At 28.2% G+C, this 24,138-nt stretch overlaps 3 protein-coding genes across 5 annotated transcripts in view; all 3 read right to left on the bottom strand.

Annotated features, from left to right (window-relative positions):
• Window positions 1-14,146, bottom strand: part of LOC140664210 (somatostatin receptor type 2) — a 69,832-nt gene extending 55,686 nt beyond the window's left edge. The window contains exon 1 of one of the 3 annotated variants that reach the window (XM_072889109.1): window positions 13,939-14,146. The gene's annotated coding sequence lies outside the window, so the exon portion shown is untranslated. Of the gene's footprint in view, window positions 1-3,416; window positions 4,121-13,938 lie in introns of those variants that run through there. The other 2 variants (XM_072889106.1, XM_072889107.1) reach the window with 2 other exon arrangements.
• Window positions 14,147-14,720: 574 nt separating this feature from the next.
• On the bottom strand, window positions 14,721-17,253 carry LOC140664084 (uncharacterized). The gene is made up of 5 exons (XM_072888813.1): window positions 16,586-17,253; window positions 16,275-16,450; window positions 15,517-16,169; window positions 15,331-15,448; window positions 14,721-15,211 (listed from the first exon to the last, which is right to left on the bottom strand). Exons 1-5 carry the CDS (start codon window positions 16,840-16,842, stop codon window positions 15,060-15,062), a joined length of 1,356 nt encoding a protein of 451 aa, XP_072744914.1. The 5' UTR covers window positions 16,843-17,253; the 3' UTR covers window positions 14,721-15,059.
• A 6,162-nt stretch (window positions 17,254-23,415) lies between these two features.
• Window positions 23,416-24,138, bottom strand: part of LOC140663983 (ras-related protein rapA) — a 31,125-nt gene continuing 30,402 nt past the window's right edge. Inside the window, exon 4 of the mRNA XM_072888615.1 lies at window positions 23,416-24,117. Within this exon, the coding sequence (XP_072744716.1) occupies window positions 23,818-24,117 (300 nt within the window). The 3' untranslated portion in view covers window positions 23,416-23,817. The remainder of the gene's footprint in view (window positions 24,118-24,138) is intronic.

Below are 24,138 nucleotides of genomic sequence, written 5' to 3'. Positions count from 1 at the left end.
ATAATAAGGTTATTCAGTACGGGATCATAAGCATGATCTAAAGGTTGCATAGGCATCCCCGAGTGAAAACTAACTTTGCGAAGAAAACGATGTTAAACTCGTTCAATTAACAATTCATGATTTAACTGATAGGGAGCCCAGACAACCGAGGCATATTCCAACTGAGATCTAACAAAAAAATAAGTACAAAAGTACAAAAGTTTATTATAATATATAATCATTAAGATATAGCCAAGACTAATTCAAATGAGATTTAAAATTATTTATGAATATATTTTTTAAGAGTCCTCTCTCTTTACATTATTTTTAATTAATGTATTATCGTAATAAAAATTGCTGGAATAATTTTAAATCGTTGAAAAGAACAGTTAACGCCTTTAAATATTTCGGAAATTTAAAGTTACGCAACTTGTATATAATTTTTTTTGTATTCTTTTCAAATAATACATTTAATGTACAATTATTTGAGATATAGTACAATTTGATGCATGTTCAAGTCATACATGTCAAAACTGTAAAATAGCTATTTTTAACTATCTTTATAATTCCTATTCATTTTTTTTTGTACGCACAAGAGTATTATAGTTGGCGCATCCTCTCAAAAGTACTTGCATAAAATATGATCTAATGGCATTCGCGCTTTGAAATGCAGCTATTATAAAAGTCGTAAAAAAAAGTACGGCATAGCGCTACTTTAGATTTTAATATTCTACTTCCTAATTTCACCTGCACACTTCTATTTCATGAAATGTTTTCTATTTGTTTCCCTCCAAATAGTACCAAGAAATCTTACAAAAGAGAGATCTTCATAATTATTCACATTGAGCATGCAGTCTTAAAAGCTGAAATACTCTCAAATGCAGCACATAACTGCATTTAACTTAAATTTTATGTAGTACATTTCTTATCTATTATATTACGATAATAAATTATTATATTTTTATTTAATTAATTTTTATAAAGTTAGTTTATCAGTAAATAAAATTAATTTACATCTATTATTTTGCAATTAAATAAACTAAAAATGATTAATAAATATTATTGAAAATGTCAGTTTTATAAACCAGTTCACGCAAGAGATAACAACTTTATTTAAATATTTTAATCATATTAATGATAATAATACTTAGGAAAATATTAGTCAATAGATAGTAATTAGTAAATAGATAGTATATAAGTGACCACAAATCTAGCTCTAATATCTGAAGCAAAAGAGAAAAAAATTTTTTTTTAGTTTATAAAATTTATCAAAAAAACATGCTCTATATTTTATATACGCCTATGATATGCATCCACATATTTGTATTATAATTCAAGTATTCAGAATATATTTATGTCTAAAAACACAAATTTTCTTTAATAAATATACGTAATACTTTGAGTTATATAATAAATATATAGTCAAGCATCTCAGAAAAACAATGAGATATATTCTTTTGACGGAAGGGGAGAAACAAGAAAAAAATTATGCGACAAAGGGTTATATACGCGGTTGCACAGCACAAAAATAAGAAATGACGCAGAAAATGAGAAACAAAAAAAAAACAGAAAGAAAAAAAAAAGACACAATGATGAAGTATTATACATATTTCGTATAATGTGCTGTGTGATAAAAGAAACCGAGGTAACGAAGAAGAAGCTATGACCACTTTTTTTCTAGCAGAAAATTTTCATAGAAGCTGCGTGAAATGTACATAAAATATTACTTATAAATGTCACTTATTATGAGAGATAAGCATTTTCTATTGCATAGGGCTTTGATTTTCTACAAAAATTGTTTACATTATATTATATATAAAATGCAGGAGATAAATGTAGAAAAGTGATGCGTTTAAATCCCATCTAAATCAGACTAAAAATGTAACATAAATGTCGTTATCTTTCTCATAAAATGAAATTACGATTCTCTACGAAATTCCATTTTTCAGCTAGTCCGCAGCACGCAAGCACATCGAAAATCTTAGCGATCAAAAAAATAAAACTGAATACTTTTTATCCGGACTTTTACAATTGCTTTCTCGATAGAAACATTGATTGTTTTTATGATTAAAGATACAACTACAAAACGCTTTTTTACATATGTTTCGTAAGAATTTTGAACATTGAATGTTTGTCTCTCTTAATTGAGCCTTCAGGCCATTATTAAAGCAATTATTCCCAAAAAAGTTTTAATTGTTAATAAAAATAATTTTCTTTTTATATTTGTATATTTCCTATACTTACAGAAATATTTATGTATATATTATGTATATATGAATTATAGTATAATTATTTTAGAGAAATGTATAATAAAAGAGTTTTATAAAAATTAATTTTTATAAAAATATTTAAATGTAAATATATATATATATATATATATATATATATATATATAAACACAGACATATATTTATTATTATCGTTGGCATAAATATATAAGTAATTATATGTATATGTCAATTTTTGACGCAAGTATTCTTATTTACAAAAATATATATTATAGTTTTACATAAGAGAATGCAAAAAATGTTAATAGAAAATAAAACGAAACTTTGTTCGCTTTTCCTTTTTAAACTTTTGTTCTTTATCTTTATTATATTTATAAACTTACGTCCTTTATTCTTTTACATTTTGTCTCTAAATGTGTAACTATCGTTAACATTAATTTAAAGCTTCTTCTTTATGCGATATAAATTACAAATTAAATTTTATATCAGTTAATCTGAATTATTTTAAACATGTTTGAAAACATATTAAATGTTTTATTCGTTTATTATGCAAAATTTATGATTTTTTATTCATTTACAGTTTGGATTTAAAATCTCTACTTTTTCATAATATCCTTATAATATAAATATTAAGTATGTAAATAGAAATAAAATATGCACAGAAGTAAGAAAATATAAAAGTAGAAAATAAAATTTAATTTTTATGTAAAAACCTGAAAATGTAACATTTTGAATTCCATTTATATATAATTTCTCCAAAGTAATATACACATATATCATGATATCATTATTTATTTTCTAATTCTTTTCAATAATTATATATAAAAGCAACTTTTTTTCAATCTTAAGATAAGTAAAATAAAAACCAAATTTATTTTTACTAAAGAATATAATTACATTTTAAAAATATAAAGTATAAAATTTTACCTTTTTAAATATTTACTTTAGTATACTAATATTTAGTTTGAAGAGAAATTTTAATTTAATGTTATTTGAGATAAATAATTATTGACAGAGATAGTAATGTTGTTTAGCTTCAACTACACTCTTTTGCCATCAGATATATTATATCAAATTGAAATAATCTTGAAAATTCTTAAATGTCTATATTAAATTTTTCAAACATATACTTTTCCAAAAGACTATCCCTTATATTTTTAAAACATATATCTTTCAATATGTATATAAATAAAATACACACATACATACTTCATATTTTGTCTGCGTGCCATAACGCGTGCAGCTGCATTTTTCAATGTGAAACTAGCAACTGATGAATAATATCGATGTAAGCGGAAAAATGTTTGGAAACTAACAAAGTATCCCCTGCTTTGAAATTCAGTGATGCAACCATGCATCGCGCGGCGGGAGATCGCGGTTTTGGTCGAAAAATTTGAATTTAAAATTCGCATGCTTGTGGCACGCGCGGGACACGCTTTCGCTCACACATACAGACCACACGTTTCGTTTATCCCTTTACCTCACAGCATCCTGTCGTGTGTGTGTGACAAGCCTGTCATGCGGTATTTGATAACTTCCTTCACGCGTTCGGCCGGACACGTTTCTCTTTGAACAACGCTCGTAGAGCAACGAGAAACGCGTCGTGGAATAATATATAACACGAATGTAGAATGTCCGAGAGCAGACGATGAATTTAGACAGTATATATATATATATATATATATATATATATATATACATAAATCGCGAGGGGTACCGATAGTGTCACGTGCGCGAACCGGAAGTAACATACACGGGCAACGTGATCGCGTACGTGGTGGAAGTAAAGCGCGAGTTCGCCAGGACCAGAGCGAGAGGAGACCGTGTCGTCGCGAATGATCGTGAACACGCACTGCTCAGAGGATGAAACCCGACACACACGGCCGTGACTACTCTGGCGTCGCGGCGCCGGCGACGACTACTACGACAATGACGACGTCGACGTCGACGCGTGCTACTAGCGTCCGGCGGTTCACGGGGGTAAGGGAGAAATGTAAAAGGGATGCGCATGCGTGTCTCTCCTCTCTCACGGCTCCGCGTCCGATTAAACGCAGGTTTCTTCCACGTTGTAGCCTCCCCCGCGACAGATTCCTATTCCATTTCGCATTATTATCGCAATCGGACAAGCGAAAGCTTGTAGAAGAATTCTTTTGATAGAAAATTGTGAATCTTTGAGCTGTCTTTTTATGATCGTGCATATCTTTCCAATTGACAAAGCAAACGTTCGCATTCGAGATGTAAAAATGAAAAAAAAAATACATTGAACTATTTTAGAATGGTTCTACTGTATTACATTAAACTTAAATTATGCAACACAGTCTTTCATTGAGAAAGAGTATATTACTACGATGAAGTACATTGAATGCCATGATGTCGTTCATTGATATGCAAATAAAGTAATTCATTCTATTGAGATTATTTACATATATATATATATATATATATATATATATATATATATATAGAAAAGTAGTTAGAAATAAATAAGAAATACTTTTGCTAAAAGTATTGCAATATTTTTATTACGATCTTTGACGTGCAGTTTAATTGTGCAAAGTTAATTAAAATCCATATAAAACCTTGACAAAACCGATTATAAAAAAAAACATCTTAATTCAAGAATAAATATTTTTGTATAAATTTATCTTTTTTTATTTTGTATAAAAACTTGTAACAATTTCTTATTTACAAATTCTCACAAATGTGACACAGAGCATCCCGCAAGAACTATCAACTGAGTCGCTCTATTTTCCTTGCCACTATACCGTGAAGTATATTTGGCTTTTATAGGAGAGGCTCTTCGCTGCTCTTTAGTTCCAGTCTACGTTGCTCCATAAGAATACAAAGAAAGAATAAAATTTCATCGTAATGTATTTCCACTTTTATTTCGTTTCGTAACAATTGTCGCGGAGTAGCACAAATTGAAATTGGTCATTTTTTTACACTTATGTACAAATAACAAAACAATTTACTCTGCGCCATTCTCATATAATGAATATATCAATAATAAAAAATTATATTACAATAAAGCTGATACGTATGATGATACCAATAAAGATAAATCGATTATGAGAAAGCATATGACATAAATATGCTAATCTCCAGCATAAAATTCCAACTAGACGTATGTAATGGATCCAATTCTTCGTAATTTTTTCTTTCGTGCACGTTCGTGCTCTCTACGATATAAATATGGTAATTGCGACCATAAAGTTTCAAGTAGGCTGTTAGTCACTCTCTGGAACTTCAATATCTTTTTTCGACAACTTGTGACTTATCGGCTCTTTTTGTCTAGAAGGATTTGAATAAGGGAAAAACATGAAGAAACATAGATCATAATTTGTATCAAGAAAGTCACTAACACACTCGAAACCATCTCGGATATGTACATAGTTATAAGTCCCTTGCGCATATTATGACGCGCATCAGAATTTATGTAAAGTATAATATTTGAAATCGGAACAAGACACGTGTGTGAATCGAATCAGGTGCTCCAGCAATGGAAAAGTTTTGGGAAGCTCCATCGCCAGTAAGGCATATTGCACCGATACCTTGTCCTGAAATTTTGATGAAAATGCATGCAGAACATATATGTCAGGCCGTTCGCATTCCTATTGATTAAACTTTCAGCAACTAATGCTTGCAATGAGATTACTCGCACGTGGTTTAACAAAAGCTCGTCGAAATTCATCGAATTTGAAAATTCATGGAATAATATTGCTGCTATATTCCCGTGTTACATTATAATTTTTTATTCCTATGTATGGCAATAATTTCATCGATTATACACATTTGCTTTACTATATTATTAATTTTTTTAAACGAAAGATACATCATAATCATAAAAAAAAAGTTTATAATAAAACATAAAATATTCTGTTATAGAAAAATGTACGCGTAAAATATCATTTTATAATATAAGATGAGTCAAAGAAACACGATTTTCAAAATAAAATATAATTTAAATATTTATATCTTATCAGATAACAATAGCATATGAAATGTCATTTAACAATAAATATATTACTTGATCTTATTCATCTTTTAAAATTAAAAAAATGAACATTTATCAAATGTCTTCCGCATTTATCCTAATTGCTTCAGTCTATCAGGTATCGCTGTTCGCTCCATATTGTCTGATATACTGTAATTTACTGTAGTCCTCTTGTAAGCCAAAATACAGAAAAAAATTGCAGTTATACCAGACATGCAAACAGCGATACAAAGCTGCGTAATAAACTAGGGCAACATAGGATAAATGCGGAGAACATTTGATAACTGTTAATTTTTTTTAACTTTAAAAAATTAATAAAATCAAGTAATATACTCAAATGACATTCTATATCCTATTGTTATCTGACAAGAAATAAATATTTAAGTTATATTTCATTTTTTTATTTTATTTTGAAAATTGTCAGGTTTCTTTGATTCATCCTTCATAAAATATATTAAAATTTTATAGCATATAATATAAAATATAATTTTATAATTTTATAAAATATAATTTTATATTATATAATATAAAAAAAAATTAATATGTATAGGTATGTATTTTGTATGTACTTCTGAATTAGTACCTATTCCATCTATATGTAAAAAAATTTGCTGCTTTGTTTTACAATATCTTCTACACAAACAAAGAAATTCAAATTAATTAAATGGTCTAATCGATTATGATAAAGCAATATACTTAGATATTACGAAAACAACGTAAATCGACTCTAAGTAAACACAGGAAATTAGGAAGGCCAATTTACTATTATGAGTTAATTTAATGAGAACATTTCGAAACTATCAATATCTTGCAGAACTGTCAAAGAAGCGAATGTTTAATGTTTAATGCAACTTGGTAGTTTTGACGTTCGATAACTCAAATTTGCTGACTAGGAGTCGCTAAGTTGTTGAGAAGACGAAGTTTGTTACTAACAAAATATGCGTTGCACTTTAGAGTTTAGAGTATCGTAAACAGGAAGTTATTTATTTATAGAATAAGTTATTTATAGATTTTTTTCGATCAGGTAGGAAATGAGTTTCTTCGTAAATATGATGTCAGCTAAATGAGATAGAAAAAAGTAAGATGTAATAAATCTTTCTCTCTTTCCACATCTAATTTAAGAGATATCACACTTTTCTTACTTATTGTGTGAGAAGTTTATCATATATTATCATATTATTTGCATTGTTTTCAAACTCATAAATTTGCATTATTTACAAGACATTAACAAAAAGAAAACGACGAAAAATAGATTTCTAGTTTAATTAAAGTTAATATTTGTCTACTTATTTATATTATTAAATTTTTTTTTCAAATCGCTTATCAACAGAAAGAAATATTAAAAATGTAGATATTATTATATTATAATTGCCTCATTTAAAAACAATTTTTATCATAAAATAAAAAATAATATCGAATAATATTAAATAAAACAAGTTAAACAAAAAAAGTTCCTGAAGCGTAGTTTGATTTATTTTATAGTGAATATATTCGGTATTTTTACCTAACAGCTTTTTCAATGTGTTAGAAAAAATTTTACGCAAGTGTTGTAATAATAATAAAATACTAAAGCAATAATCCTACGATTTGCAATTCTAATTTTGAATTGCATGTCAGTATCTTCAGGGATTGTATTGAGTGTACGAACTCAATCCAATATACCTGAGGAAGACACCTATTTTCCGCAAGAATCACTCGCAGACATACATTCGTCACATGGTGTGTGTATTTCATTAAAAAGTAATTCACGAGAGGATCAGTTTGTATTAACATAAAGCACTGTACAAAATTCACTGTGCATTATTCACCGTATTAATTCCTGATTTAAAGCCGATTTTGCTTCCAGAATCAATGTTATATATCATGTTCATGACATTTGACGGAAATATTAATCCCTGTAGGAATCGTTTATAGATTAATAAAAAAAAATATAAATTCGATAAATTAATTTTTAACTCTCTCGAAAGAATATTAAAAAAAATTTTTTTTAATTCCATTAAATAACATCAATCTATTGTACATATTATTTCGACTGTAGGCTATCAATTTTGTTGTTATACAGCATAGCAGTTTACATGCGTTTGAAATTACAAGTATTATATTTAAATTACAATAGTTTTTAAATATACAATTTTGCCGGTAGATCAAAAGTTAAATTGAATTCATTTTTAGTACAGGCCGAAGTCATGTTCTTAAATAAATAAGCAAGAATATCGATAATCTCAGCAGGAGGGTTTTCTCATTTACATGGAATAATTTTTGCAATAAACGCCTCCATGGCGTAATTTACGTATAATTAAGACAAAGCAAACACGTGAAATTAAACGCTAATTATTTTAAGTAGTAATCTGTTTTTATTTCAAAAAGTAATTGTTCTAGGAATTATGCATACATGAAATTAATTAAATCTTTGATAATTCTATTATTTGTTGTATATTTTAATATTTTTGTTGCAAAATATCAAAACTTACTTTCTCTCTGTCTCTCTTTAACAGACTGTAAAAGTTTTTATTTTTTAGAAAAAGCTGAGAAAGCATTCTTTATAAATAGAACCTTTGAAGAAAGTGAAAATGCGAGATATAAGAAAGGAATTTAAGAGTATAAAAAAAATGTACAACTTTATCTTGAAAAAAATTTTAAATGTTAATAAAGTTTAGATAAATTGTGCTTAGGTCTGAAATGTATATTAAATTTAAAATATCATAATACGTATATACGTTATAAAATTAAATGCTCCAATTTATTATATTTTGTAATACGCATACGTGATATTCAAATATGTACACAATTTATCTAAATAAACTTTGTGTCGGAAATTAATATAATAGCATATAATTTAATAAGCGGATGAATAAAATCTTTTCTATACAATAATCACTATACGAGGAGTACTTCCCACGAGTGTGTGTTGAATGGATACTTTTTCAATTATATATATAATTTGCATACGGAGGGAAACAGAAAACCGAGTGACGTCAAACCTGAACTGGAACGCAGAATGGTAGCAATAGGAATTCGTTACTCATCTCGACATATCTCGCGAGTCACGAGGTGATTTATACGACAAACGCGTATTGCAGGATAACATTTTCAGACGAAAGGGATGAAAGATCAAGGATCTAGAACTTTGACCTGACAGAAACTTGTCAGGATGACATTAGGGACGTATCTACTACTTGTGGCTGAATAATCTGCGCAAATACGTCTAGAAAATCGCGACATTATTTGAAGTAATTAAAGATAATCAGATTTAATTGAATCGCTTATCCATCACAATTCTTCATACATTTCGGCATTATATTCAAGTTGTAATTTCGCTCGAATAACAATCATTGCTATTCATTATTGCTTTACACAATGTGAACTCTATTAATTCAATGAATTAATAATTATTATAATTATTATTTATCAAATTCATTGAACACGTTGCATTAATAATAAAGTAAATATTACAAATAAGTTAAATAAAAATTTTCTTAATTATAATTTTCAATATACACCATACAAGGTCAGATATTATCAGCACGTTTGGGAGAGATTCAAATTTAATCCACGTTTGATGTTTGTCGAAAGTATATGTTTCTAGAGATAACTCTACAAATAGAACTCCTCTCCTCCTCTTTCTCTTTCTCCTGCTTCTACTGGCCATATTTCATCAGATGTAACATTGTGTTCTTTTCGCCAAGAAAAGAATCAGATCACGCAGTGTTCTTATTTCTGCAACGTCAGTTCGTCATGTTATTGCACACCATGCATCATATAATAAATCCGTTATTCCATGGATGCATGTATATTGGTACATACACGTGGTCGCGTCATCGTCGACACGTAAATTTATCGAGATGTGTCGTGAGTAGATATACGCGCGTACCTCGGTGTGCACGCATCCGACAGGCTCTCACATTACTGGTCACGAAAGGGAGTGAATTATAATGGGGTAAGAGATAGATACACACCGCGTTTGTTCGCTCGATTGCCCGATCCTATAAATCGCGAAGACTTCAATAGTAACGATGAGCTCGGCAATTCAACGAATGATCGGTGATTTACTGTTCATTTTCGAAGATGGTTCCTTTTTATTCGATAAACCCGCGGTCAGAACAGATGGTAGTTTACTTTACAGATCCCCGTTGGGTACAATCAAGAAAAATCAAGTTTCGAAAAAGAAACGAATACATATACATGAAAATATATAAACGAGTTAAAAATATATTTTTAATTATTATCAATTAATGTCGAAATAAAACTGAAATTTTCTATTGTTATTGCCATATGAAATATGATTAATTATACATGTGTGTGTGTGTGTGTGTGTATGTGTGTGTGTGTGTGTGTAGAATTTTTATGAGTTATTTGCACATTTATTACTTGTCATTCTGATCTATATGACTTTATTGTGTATAGTATGTATGAACTAATTTTTATTTTAATTTTTATAGAGAAAAAAGAGATTTCGTGTTTTTTTTGTATTTTTTTTCACTCTGTTTTATTAAGAATAAAACAAGGCACTAAATATTCGTTTTAGTCTATTAAAAGTCTTTCAAATACCGAAGATTAAGTACATATATCTATATCTATATTAATTCTCCATAAACTTTCATCGGTCAGATGACTTTACTTGAGTAATGTTAAAACTACATCAACTACTTTTCTATTTAAGAAAGGAATTGTATATAAATAAGTTAAACTTTATGTATATTTAAGTGTCGAAACACATTCGCAGCTTCCAACGATAGAAATTGGATTGTATACATTCATTGTAGGAAAGTAGAAAAGTTTCGTCGAACGTCACAAATAGCATCCCCAAGTGTATTCGGGATTGTCAATAGCTTTTAAATCAATACTTTCTACAGCAAATGGCTCATTTCGTGTCGTCTAGTTTGTTGTCCGGCATTTCTATAACGTCTTACCCCAAACTCTCGTTTTCCCCCATGTTTTTAAAACACGAATTGCTTAAAATCTATGAGTGCTGAATTATTACTATCTAAACTTTCGCACGAATATAATATAGTATTTTTGTATTAAAATTTATGCAATAAAATTACCACTCGACAAGGGGAAGTAATCACCGAACAACAACTGAGAGATTACGGTTTCAAGTTCTCTAAAGTCTCGATGTTCGCCCTGAAATTATCGATCGCCATGGGATTTATTCAGTGAGAATAGGGTAAGTGGTAACTGCGATTGTATAAACAAGGTGCGCATGATTGCATGTTGAGTTTTAGAGCTAAATTAAACACCGATTGTGGCTTCAACATGTTAAAGGAGCTCCTTTGAATTACGTCGAGTTTACATTGTTTTCTATGGAAAATACGTAATATATGTAATACGTAATATACATGTAATACGTGAAAGAAGATTTTGTAAGTTATCAGAATAGAAATGAGTGAAGGAAAACTTGCGCATTTATTCTACTTTTAGCTCGAAACGATCGCTTTTGACGCTAAAAGCTACTAAAAAAAACAAGAGAATCCCATAAAAGCTTCAGGGATACGCTGAAATCTCGGTAGCTTATTTACTACCTGTGCTCATATCTACACTTATATCACATACGTTGTATAGTATAATATAATATAAACGCGCCTTACGTTTTTTTTTTCATTATTTTGGAGAAACATTTTATAATCTTAAAATAAAAGTTGCATTATATTTAAAAAAAAAAATAATTTATGGTTTGGATGAAATGCTCTTCCGTATGCACATTTAGTAACTGTTATGCATCTGTGAGAGATATTCGTAATTTTAAAAGGCAGATTTTGGAATAAATATCAAATTTATTTTATTCTCTCGCACAAAGTTAATTAATATTTACATAAAATTTATTTATAAAAGTTAATTATCAAAAAAGTTATAGCAGTATCGAAACCCGGTAGCAAAAACAAAATAATTTTCCGGAATAAATTTCATATACATAGTACTATCACGAAAGATCACAAGTTATTTGATGCTGTAGGTAAAGTAGATTGCTTATCATAAAAAAATAAAAAGTAATAAAAACATTATGTAAAGTCAGAGTGAAAAGTTCTTATAAAATGAATAATTACACCGACGAATTATTTAGGTTGCTTTAATCAGTTTTTACCATGACTTATTAAGAACTTAATTTCTTTTAACCCATAATTTTTACGTTGCTTTTTATATTGAATTAGTAATGTCCTCTTCGTAAAATGCTGAAAATATCTTGTAATTTATTAACAGTGACTTAAGTAACTTAAAAATATCGGATACGCAGAAATTAATATGTAATGTATCATTAATAATTTAAAACTTAATCTGCACATTATTACATTTATTTTCGATTATCACGTGAGATGGTAATAATATTCTAATTAATATTTTCATATATATATATATATATTCTTTAAAATTTATAAATTTAATTATTTTTAAATCTAGTTATTTAAAAAATTTTTTTTCCTTTCTCTTATTTTTTAGAAATTAATTTTCATGAAAATTGCTGAAATATACAAAATGTATTATATAAATTTACGTTATATTTTCACAAATGATATTTATCCTACACAATTCGCTAAATGTATTCTATACGTGTTCATAATATGTGATTTTACACTGACATCTACAAAAGAATCCCTCTGAAAGCAGGTCCATGTGAAACGAGATTTTATTCCCGTCATATTCCTAGTGCGTAAATAATTAATTTGTGAAGAGAGCTCTAATTGACGTTCGATCGAAAGAATGAATGCCATTAATTGCAACGTGCATAATGATTGGGATCAAATCTATCGATTTGATGATGTAACAATCAAACAACGTGCAAACAATTCGACTGTAAAGTACTTATAATTCGCTTTTAGTTTGAATGCAAACCAACTATAGTCGATAATTTTAACTCATTTTTTAGCATTTTATAAATATTGAAATAGTTGATTGTGAAGTAGAATCGCATTCAAATGTTTATTCGAGCTTTAATTTTAACAAGCAACCTTATCAAACACAAAAAGTATTTGTTTTCAAAACAATAAAAAAAAAAAAACCCCCGATGGCATATCGGGCGTATATTACACATTTAATATAGTGTTCCGCTGATTGTTTAATATGAATGTTATGAATAATTCACGTTTGTGGATCAAAATCCTTCGCACTAGCGTTAGAGACGTCCATTTACTTTCGCACTTTAATTCTTGAATTATTCATGACGGAGCAGTAACCAAAACAAGGTGTTGTTTTGCGCCTGCAAACAGTTGCGGAGACATATTGCAACGAAGATAAGGCGATAACTCATACCCAGTCTCCGCGCCTTGTATATTTCGCAGCAAGAATGTCAACCGTGAACTACAACTTCCGCGCAACCACCATATGCCACCTTATGCAGAGAATGTCATTAGATTAATCGTTTGTCTCATCTTAATAAATCAACCTTTTGTTTGTTCATTTCTCTCGCAGACGCAGTCATCTCGCAACGTGAGATTAAACGTTGATTAAAATTCGGAATAAAATCTGTTTTTTGTTTACTTTACATAATTATTGTTTATTTAAGCTAACTGTAATAATCTTTTGTTTTCATCAGGATCATGCCACGTGATCGATTATAATGCTCAAAATTTCTTTATAATATATCTTAGAATGCTAGATCTCTTTTAAAATTTACGGCTTCTTTATTGATTAAATATATTCGATTAAAAAGTTTAGCTCTAAATCTCTCTGTTATATCTTGAAATTCTTCAAATAATATGTATACCGCAGACAAATATTATTATATAAAATAAATTTACTCACCAACCGCTGTATCATCGTCATCGAATCCGTTGAAGCCAAGGTTCAGTCCGTGATTAAGAATTATCGAATTCAAGAGATATCTTGGTCGTACTTAAATAACTAATATCGAAAATATTTCACTAATTATCTGAAATAATTAACGCGATAAACTACGACATTTTACTGAGCACTTTAAAAATGTTTACGTTACAATATCTCTCGCACCCGTGATTTACTTTCGAATAAGAGGCGACGCATCACGGATGTGACTTCACTTCGATGTCGTGCGAGCGCGGCAAGATAATCAGAATTATGCGCATGCGCGCATTTATACTATATACATACCGCAGCATTGCTGCCAATCTAATAAATATCGAAAGTCCCTCCCTCACAATAAATTCAAACAAGATGTACAACTATTCCTACATATATGTATAGCATATAAAATAATTGCAGTAACTTGATAATGGCAGAATAATTCGATTAGAGGGCTAGTGTTTTTATCTTGTAAATTTTGGAAACTTTCCAGTAAGAAAATACACAGGTCACGCAATTGGCTATTGAATAGAATATTTTAAAAGTACCAAAAAATTGTCTATCTCTAATCGCTAATCATGTGTTTATGTTTCTTACTAAAAAGCTCACCCTATATAATGCAAAATGCATGATTCAGAATTTATATAATTTATATAAATGTTATCTTACATGTGATAGATATATATAATAATTAAATGAATATATTTATTCATTATTTTTATCTTTTTCTTCTCCCACAGATATATAAAACAAATAAAAAATTAGTATTTTATTAAATGTAACTTTATATGCACTTTATATACACTTTATATACATACTAATGTGTAATTTCAAAAAAGTAGCATATAATTTAATTAAACATATTTTGTATCACAAATTTATATAATATTAATTATAAAAGTAAACTGTATCTCTCTTTTTCTCAATATAAGTGCTAAAATATTAAATATCTGAGAATTTCTAACAAGCAATTAAGTTCTATAATCAATAAAAACAAAAAATCTCCTACGTTAATTAAAGTAACTAAACATAAAATAAAGTTGTGTCTTAAAATCAAAAATTAAAACATAGGAACTTATAAAAAGACTTACAAAACAGTGTGAGACTTACAATGAAACCAAACGAATATCTTGCATTTGTGGATAATTTAGTATAAACGTATCTGAGTCACAATTAGTGATAAATGTAGTCTGGGTACAGGATTCATCTTCTGATATGGAAAATTTTCCAGATGGCACTTGAAGTTCCTCTTTGCCTTCTGTAAACCAAAACATTAATTTATATAAAACTTTCTAATTTTATATCATTTAACTATTATATCATCCAACTATATCTGTATTTCAAACAAGTAAAATCATAAACATACATATTACTTACCGATTGTTCTCAAATAATAACTTAAAGAGTTTGCAGAACTACCTGCTACCTCACCTATTACCTCAGTCACAATAAAATTAGATATTTGAGGAGTGTAATCAGAACCTATCTTCAAGGTCTGAAATTTTATGTTATTAAAAAAAATACAGTGAATTTTATATTTAAATTACAATATATATTACATACCTTGAAAGCAATAATATCTTTAACTTGGGGTTTTCTAGTCATAAGTGGGAGTTTTTCTAGATCGCTATACACACAGTTCTCAGAGTTTTGCGTGTTTTCTTTATTGTATGAATTATTTTCTGTGATAATATTGTTCTCCACAATTTTATTCGAGAGTTTGTTTTTTATCTCATCATTTAATCCATTTTCCATATTAACTTCGTTTTTAATTTTCTTATTTACAAATGTAATTGGTGTTGAACTTTGTCCTAATGCTAAAAGTTTAGACAGATCTCTACAGGATGATATTTTGCTTATGGAAGATTCATTTCTGGATATTTCTTGTACTATTTGTTTTGCAATGTTATTCTCTTCCTTTTTCATGCTATCAAATCGTATATGCTTTCCAGATGAAATAATATAAGAATCTATAATTCTTGGTTTCTTTGGCTTGCTTTCTTCATTTATATTAGAAGGTAATATAAATTGAGTTTTAGGTTGATTTTTTGGTCTTCGTTTTCGTACACGCTTCCTTTTTACAACAGAGTCTGTCACATTACAGTTTTCCATTAAATTGTTGTTATTCGTAACTTTAGAATCTGTATCTTCTTCTGTATTGTCCATGACTGTATCACCGATCACGCTGTAGAATGTCATGTTTTGTGTAGTATTATCTGAAATAAATGCAAATCATCAATAATTATGTTGCAAAATAAAAATCTCATTTTATTTTACTCTCACTTTTATATGACGCAATATATAAATAAAATAAAACTAACTTGAGATTGGCTGTATGTCAGTACTCGAGGTATTATTAGATGTATCCAGTGCAGATCCATCAAATGTAACTGTTCCTATTTTTGTGTCTGTCATATGGACCTGTTTATCATGCATAGAACCATGGTATGTTCCTTGTTTATCAACTTTATTTGTTATACCTGATCCAGGAACTACTCTGTAATTAATAAGATTGTTAATCAGTTACACATAATTAACAATTAAAACGAGTAACTGCTGTGATTGAAAAATAAATAAAAACCATCAAACTTTTAAGCCAAAAGAAACATCAAAGAAACAAAATTATACTAACTGTATCGTTTCATTTTCCTTAAGTATACGCACATCCTCCGTTGGCGGCAAATATTCGGTATCGTTTAACAACAAATGAAACGGTTCTGTGATGCTAAAGATTTTGCTAATATGTTGTTGGATGTGAATAATCTGCTGGATCTTTGTCCCGTCGATAAAAATCCAGCAAAATTGACGTGCATCGTGATAAAACTTGGACAAATCGATTTTTAATCGGAACTGTGGATACCTCATCGTGACTCCTTCTGCGTTTATCATTATGAAACGTGTTGATTGACACGTACCAATTATCAATGACGTGAATGGTAATGCGATCGTCAATCGTCAGCCAATCTTGGCCACTCTTGATTTTATTCACCCTTGTTTCAGTCGGCAATTCTCACGTCCGAGTCCGAATGCTCGAAACTGCTTGAAACGTGATACCTGAAGCCGAATCCGAATCAGCTGTGAGCAAGAAGATGCGAACACTGAATGGTGTCGCCCTCTTTACACAACGAGAGGGAAACACTTTCTGCTTTTTTTCTCTCAAATATTATTCTAATTACTCATTGTCAGACCAACGAAATTATTATTGTTAAAAATCTGAGAAAATCTGAAAAATAAATACAACACTATTTCGTACTGATTCTTCTGACATTTACATTTATCCATTTTACATACGTATACACAATAAGATTGGGAAGTAACGCGTTATTTGTTGTGTAACGTCGTTACCGTTACAGTTAATCTTTTTCGCAGTAACTGTAACAGCGTTACAAATTTTGTTTATAACGGAAAAAGAAATTCAAAAAGTAAATAAATAAAAGCGGCCCTCTTTAATCTAAGTAATACAAACAAATAATACGGCTGCAGAGAGCAGGAATCAGAATTGACCTCTACAGCCGTATTATTTGTTTGTATTACTTAGGAAAAAGTAACTTTGTTACATTTTTTGATAACGAGTAACGAAAGTAATAGTTACTTTTCAGACGGCACATGTTTAAAAGATGCTTAAAAGACAACTTAAAGATGTCTTATTGTCTTTTAAATATCTTTCAGATCTCTTTTGGTCTTCACTGAAAAAAATGATCTTGCAACTTGAACAAAAATATTCCAAGTGAAAAAAAATTAACTGAAACAGATAAATTATTAGCAAATACTGTGATACTGTATATATTTTGCACTTAATCAATTTAAATGACGGAGGCAGAATTTATATTCGTACTATTAGTGTAATTTAGACAGACAATTTGTCTGCCCTTATCTTTAAGGCCTATTGTCAAGGACAATTATATTTGTTATTAATATTTGGCAATGGGATTTAAATTTTCTAGAGGTATTGCTAGAATATTGCTGCTATAAATTCTATACGTGACAAATGCAGTATCACATAAAAACTACTGGAATCTCTTTCTAGTATCTTTCGACTTTGTAAAAAAAAACATTTCAGTAGACAGATAATTCAATGATTAGTAAAAAATTCGATATTATGAAAATTATCGTATCGTGTTAGAATTTTAAAATAAAAAAAATTGAGACGTGAAGAAGGCGATTTTGAACATATTTACAAACCTATTGAAAGTAAACTAACAATAAGAAAATTATTTTATTTATATTTACAGAATCAAAAATGTTTTTATGAAAGCTTGTTTACACCTTTTCTTAAAAGTTTCTCTTATTTAAAATAATTTATTACCAAAATTATTATGAAAATTATTACACACTTTATATCGATATAGCGATATCACTATTAAAATTATATCATTTTGATCACTTTAATGCAAAATAATGTTTAAAAATTTTTAGTGTTTAGTGTAAATTCTTAATTTAATTTGATTTTGCATTAAAAAAATGTTTATGTAAAGTTTGTATTATATACAAAAAAGTAACGAAAATTGTAACGATTCGTTACTTTTTGAGTAACGGTAACGAATTATTTTTTTTAAATTAGTAACAAATAACAGTAACGAGTTACTTTTTGGAAAAAAAGAACGGTCACAGTAACGAGTTACTTTTATAAAGTAACTTTCCCAACTCTGCATATACATATATTTCGAAACGTACAAATCAAATCTATTATAATTCTTAATATATTCTTTTTTTTACACAATTGAAAGAACAGAGCCTCTGCAGATTATTTGCTATGACAATAAACATTAATAATATATATTGCATTACAATTTTTTTATAAATTATTTTGTATTATCTCCACTATTTTTTTTTGTCTCTTTATTGATAATTACAGTGCCTTCAGACATTTATACATTTTTCTCTATAATCTCTATACTTTGTAAAGTATCAGTCAATATTTAAATCAGAAAAAAATTTATATGCATATGAGACTTTATAAATATATATATATATATAGAGTCCGTGTAACAGTTACTATGCGTGCGACTAGCAAACCGTATGACAGCGGGCTGATTTTTCTCGCCATGTGCTAATATTCACATAAATTGATATTTTTTAATTAATTTCTCAATAATTATTGTAAAACCGCAAAACGATAAAGAACTTTTATGTTCAGTTTAATGCGCTCTACTTGCTCACGAGCATTGATTCAATCTTTACCGAACACCCATTATATATATATATAATTTTACGTTCAAAGACAAGATTTAAGATTTGCTGAATCAAATTTTTTATATCATAGTCGAAGTAACAGTATGATAATAATTTGAAATATACATATAAGGCTCCGATATTTACAAACACAACTATAGACTTGGCAATGAGAGTCATGCGCAGATGTTAATGCGTAAAATTTCTTTTTAGAAATTAATTCTTTTCGCTTTAGAAATTAATTCGCGAATTTCTAAAGGGGTATAGAATTCTCAAAAAATGAGAATCTATTACTTGGTGAAATACACCAAGTAAAATATGTGCCCTGTGCACGAATTAATTTGAGTCCTCATGTCGCCGAACATTGGTTGATCAATTCATTGATGGAAATATGATGCAAAGTAAAATCCACTGCTAAAATCATAATAAATAAAAATTTCAGCTTCAATTTTTTAGTAAAATGGATGTCTTTAGATAATTTCATTGTAATTAATAGAAGCATTGCAATTAATAGATTAGAAAAAGCAAGATAGCTTATATTTCTTGCTTTTGAAGCTTATAGTTCTTTTTTATTAAATTAATTTCTATATGTTTATATTTAATTAGATATAATTTCTACACTGAATTCTATACTAAATGTATGTGAATTTAGTAAAAAACCAGTATTTTATCAATATTAAAATTATGAATGCTTTTTTTCTCTTCTTGAACATTAATAAAAAAGACTTAATTTTTTTATTGTAATATGTTTATATATTTATATTATAACGATGGTAATGATATCGATAAAAAATCATTTATTATGTTTTATTTATATTTTATTTATTTACATTTTATAATTTATTAATAGATGTGAAATGTTAAAAATGTGTGCTTGATTGATTGGAGATATAGATATTTCTATATAATGTGCAATGCAGACAATTATTAATTTCTGTTCAACTAAATAAAGAAATTTGATTTTGCTAGATAAAAAATAAACAGATCTTGTTTTTTATAGTATTGCACATTTCTTATTTATTAATTCGCAATAATACAAATTCAAATGTGTAACTCTAACATTTCTTGTCATATAATTTATTCAGACAACGGAGGAAAGGCTGCAGTCACATATTATTATATTATAAAATAAATCAGCTGATGATCACACATAATTTTCACTTATATATGTATCGACATATTTTTCTAATTTATGTTTCTTTCCTTCATAAAGCTGCGCTTATGAAAGAATGTGCTCTAATATTTATAAGAAAATAATATATTCATGTTGTATATACAATTTTATGTTTTTATTATCAACACGTCTAATGTCGAAGATAAATTTTGTCATATTATCAGAAATATAATAGTAATATAAGTATATATTAGAAAACAAAAAAGTATTTCCTTAAAATAATAATTATTTTCAAATTATTATTTTCTATATATATAAGTAACTAGACTAGTTTGAAGCTTATAGACTATATGTATGTTGGTTCTTATAGTACTAATAAAACACACTGAATCAGTGACACACATACATACACACACATGCATTATATATAATTATATATATATATATATATATATATATATATGCAATTATACAGGGTGTCCCCAATTTAAATGGCAAAACTTCGGGAGCGTGTAGGAGACCGAGAAACTAAGACAAAAAGTTCTTTAGAGATTTGTTCGTTTTTGCTCGATTTTGGAGAAAATCCCTGTAGTATAAATTGCATGTATATGCACTATATGCAATTTATAAAAGTTATATTAAAGTTAAATTTAAAAATCCCTAATTGTATTATATATTTATGTAAAATTAAATCCAATGTGAATTTAAAAGTAGCAAGATGTATGTGTGTGTGTGTCGACGTTATCATTTTATGTGTACATAGATATCTAATTTTTTTAATACAGAAAATATAAATAAGTTTAGTAATAAAAACGTACGTGTGTGTTAAAATAAATCTTTTAAATAAAAATTCTCATTTTTTAATTTGTATAATTGAAGAATTGAATGTCACTTTAAAAGTTTTTTTAATTATCTTTGCAATGATTTCTGACAGCGTTAGAATTTTTAATAAAAAAAATTTAAGATAATAAAACGTTTCATCTATTTACAATTAATATATATATATATGTATAATTTAAAAATTTATAACAAATTAATGTTAAAAATAATATTTAAGAGACAATTCACACATAATTACACATCAGAGAAAAAGGAATAATACACAACACAAATCTGTATGTATCTAACATGTATTTAAATGACATTAACAACCAGAAAGATTCATTCTTTGTATGCCTCTATGGAAATTGAAAAAAATATACTGCACAAATATTAATTTTATCGTTATTCTACCAAGATTACTCTAATAATTCTTACATTTTCGATTTAAACAACCATGTTTAATTTATAAGATGCATATATATTTTCGTACATATCTGTCGAGTATATACTTAAAAAGAAACCTATGTTCTACATGTTACTATTGTTTTCCGTTCTATATTATACATATGTAGTTTGAAAAAGAAGTACAATATGAACAGTATTTACATCAAACTTTCTCTTCGAAATTTTGGTATGAGCAGTAGCTGAAAAGGTGTCTGCTGTCATAATAATTATAACGACACATGGAATGTCATAAGAGTTACGCTTAATACATGAATTCGAGACAATACAGACTTTTATTTTATATATTTAGCATGCTAAAGCTATATATTTGAAATGCCTAATGTTTCGCTGTAAATAGAATACTTTATTCGTTTTTTAATTATTAATAGAAGAACTTGACTTTTTTGATCGTAAAAATGCGAAAGTTTATATTTATTTGTGTAATACTGCGACATTTCGACCCTCATTTCTTTCTTCTTTACTGTCATCATTTTGCTGACATTGCAAGTAAACATTTTGTTAGTGATAATATGTATAATAAATTCTTTAACAAAATATACATATATTATATATATATATATATATATATATATATATATCCATACAAAAAAATAAAGAAATAAAAATCAATTCTTATTATATATGTATAACTATATAGAAAATTGATAAGTTTTTGTAATAGTATCTTGTTGATTTTTACAATATATACGTATAATTATTCATGATAATAAAAGAGCGGGCAGTGTGAAGTAACCCTGAAATACGATATTCAAATGTATGTGTAATAATAAAACTATGTAATTATATATAAATTCGGAATTATTTTATTATTATCTTTATATAAATCTCCAATATAAGAACGTTCAACTGTTGGTTCAGTTAGATCATTGTTCTGATCGCAGTCAATATGGAAGAAAGATCGTATTTGAAGTCATTAATTAGAAAGTCTTGTTAATATATCTTGATGTACATATAAGTGTATAGTAACAAAACATCTGTTACATTTTTGAAATTCTACATGTTGGAAGGTAATAATTTCTTCCAAGAAATTACACAAGTTCTTAATATTTACCTTTTATATATAGAATAGGGTATTTGCATAATCTTTAATTCCTTTAACTGATCTTTTTCAAGTCTGCTCTTTCATAGCTGCTACGTTCGTCGCTATCAATCTGTCTCGTATTTACGGCAAGTAGAGAAATTGCTTACAATAAGTTGCAAAAGTTACTAATAGAATATATATCTACATTTTTATGAAATATTCTTCGCATTCGAAGGAACAAATAACGCTTTGCTTGCATGATGCCGTAATAGAAATTGACTCTTTGAAAATTGTTTGCTATCCGAACGGATAGTTATTACAAAATTGAAAGAAGCGATGAGACTCGTGTATGTCTGTGTGTGTGTGTGTGTATGTGTGTGTGTGTGTGTATTTGTTGTGTGTGTGTGTAATATTCTTTATTACTTATATTATTGTTATTAGCTTGTTATATTTTGTTGATGTCTTGTGTATATTGTTTCATCAAGTTGACAGTATTAGAAGTATTCACTTAGATTAAACGAAAAGAACTGGACACAGTTGCATTTTAATATTTTAGTTAAATATTTAGAATATTATTCTTCTGAATTACTTTGTATGTGAATGACAAGATTCTAGTATTTTCGCACACGTCAGAGAAACTTTTGCAACATATAATTCTTTTTAATTAAACAAACCAAGTATGACTCGTACATTTACTGAAAATATTGAAAGATTCTAAAAACCTCAAATTTCAAAATTTTTTAATTATAGTTTAATGAAATTAAGAATAAGATATAATAAAAGATTTAATATTTCAGTTAATTGTATAAAAAGTAATCTTTAATAATATATATATATATCTATTACTCTATATTTGAAAGAGAAATATTTATCAATATTTATATTTTTATGTAGCATAGATTTTTTTTTCATTTTTTCATTATTCATGTAAAAGGGATCCTCCATTTCAAAATATTTATAATGATGTCAGAACAAAACTTCCGAATACGTGCGTGTTTTTAAACTCGCTTTTATTTTATAATTTATATTTGATGGACGAAGTATCAAATTATCGCGATGAGTTTTTCATGGCGCTTCGCATGAATCATCGAAATTTCTCATCAATCGATATCCACAGCTTATATGATATCTGATGAATAACCCTATCCGGGTCAATTAATCATTTGTCATCTGTCATACTTGATAATTTTCAGATTGGACGCCGATCGATTGGGTATACGTGAAAGCATCAGGTGAGATTTATCGCGGTGATATCAGCAATGATTACGGCTTACGACAAAATGCAAGAATTCCTTTTGGAATCGGAGCGTTCGCGAATCTGTTGCAAATGTTGAAGCTGAGCTGCGGATGGCACGTGGGTGCTGCTGCTACGTGAATTCAGATGCTGCGGAGGTGGCAGGGATTGCCGACGGCGACGTTGCAACGCCGGGCTTAGATTATATTTCAGCTTGGCTTGGATGAGAAGCTCTTTAAATACTTGAGAGATATTTAGATTTTCCTTTGCGGACACTTCCACGAAACCATTTTCCCATTTCATGGTTACTAACTCTCTCGTGCTCTCGGTTTCCACCTATAATGTATTTTCATTATT

The sequence above is a fragment of the Anoplolepis gracilipes genome, chromosome 3 (genome assembly GCF_047496725.1).
Source record: "Anoplolepis gracilipes chromosome 3, ASM4749672v1, whole genome shotgun sequence".
Lineage (NCBI taxonomy): Eukaryota > Metazoa > Arthropoda > Insecta > Hymenoptera > Formicidae > Anoplolepis > Anoplolepis gracilipes.
This window is presented reverse-complemented; position numbering and strand designations above follow the sequence as displayed.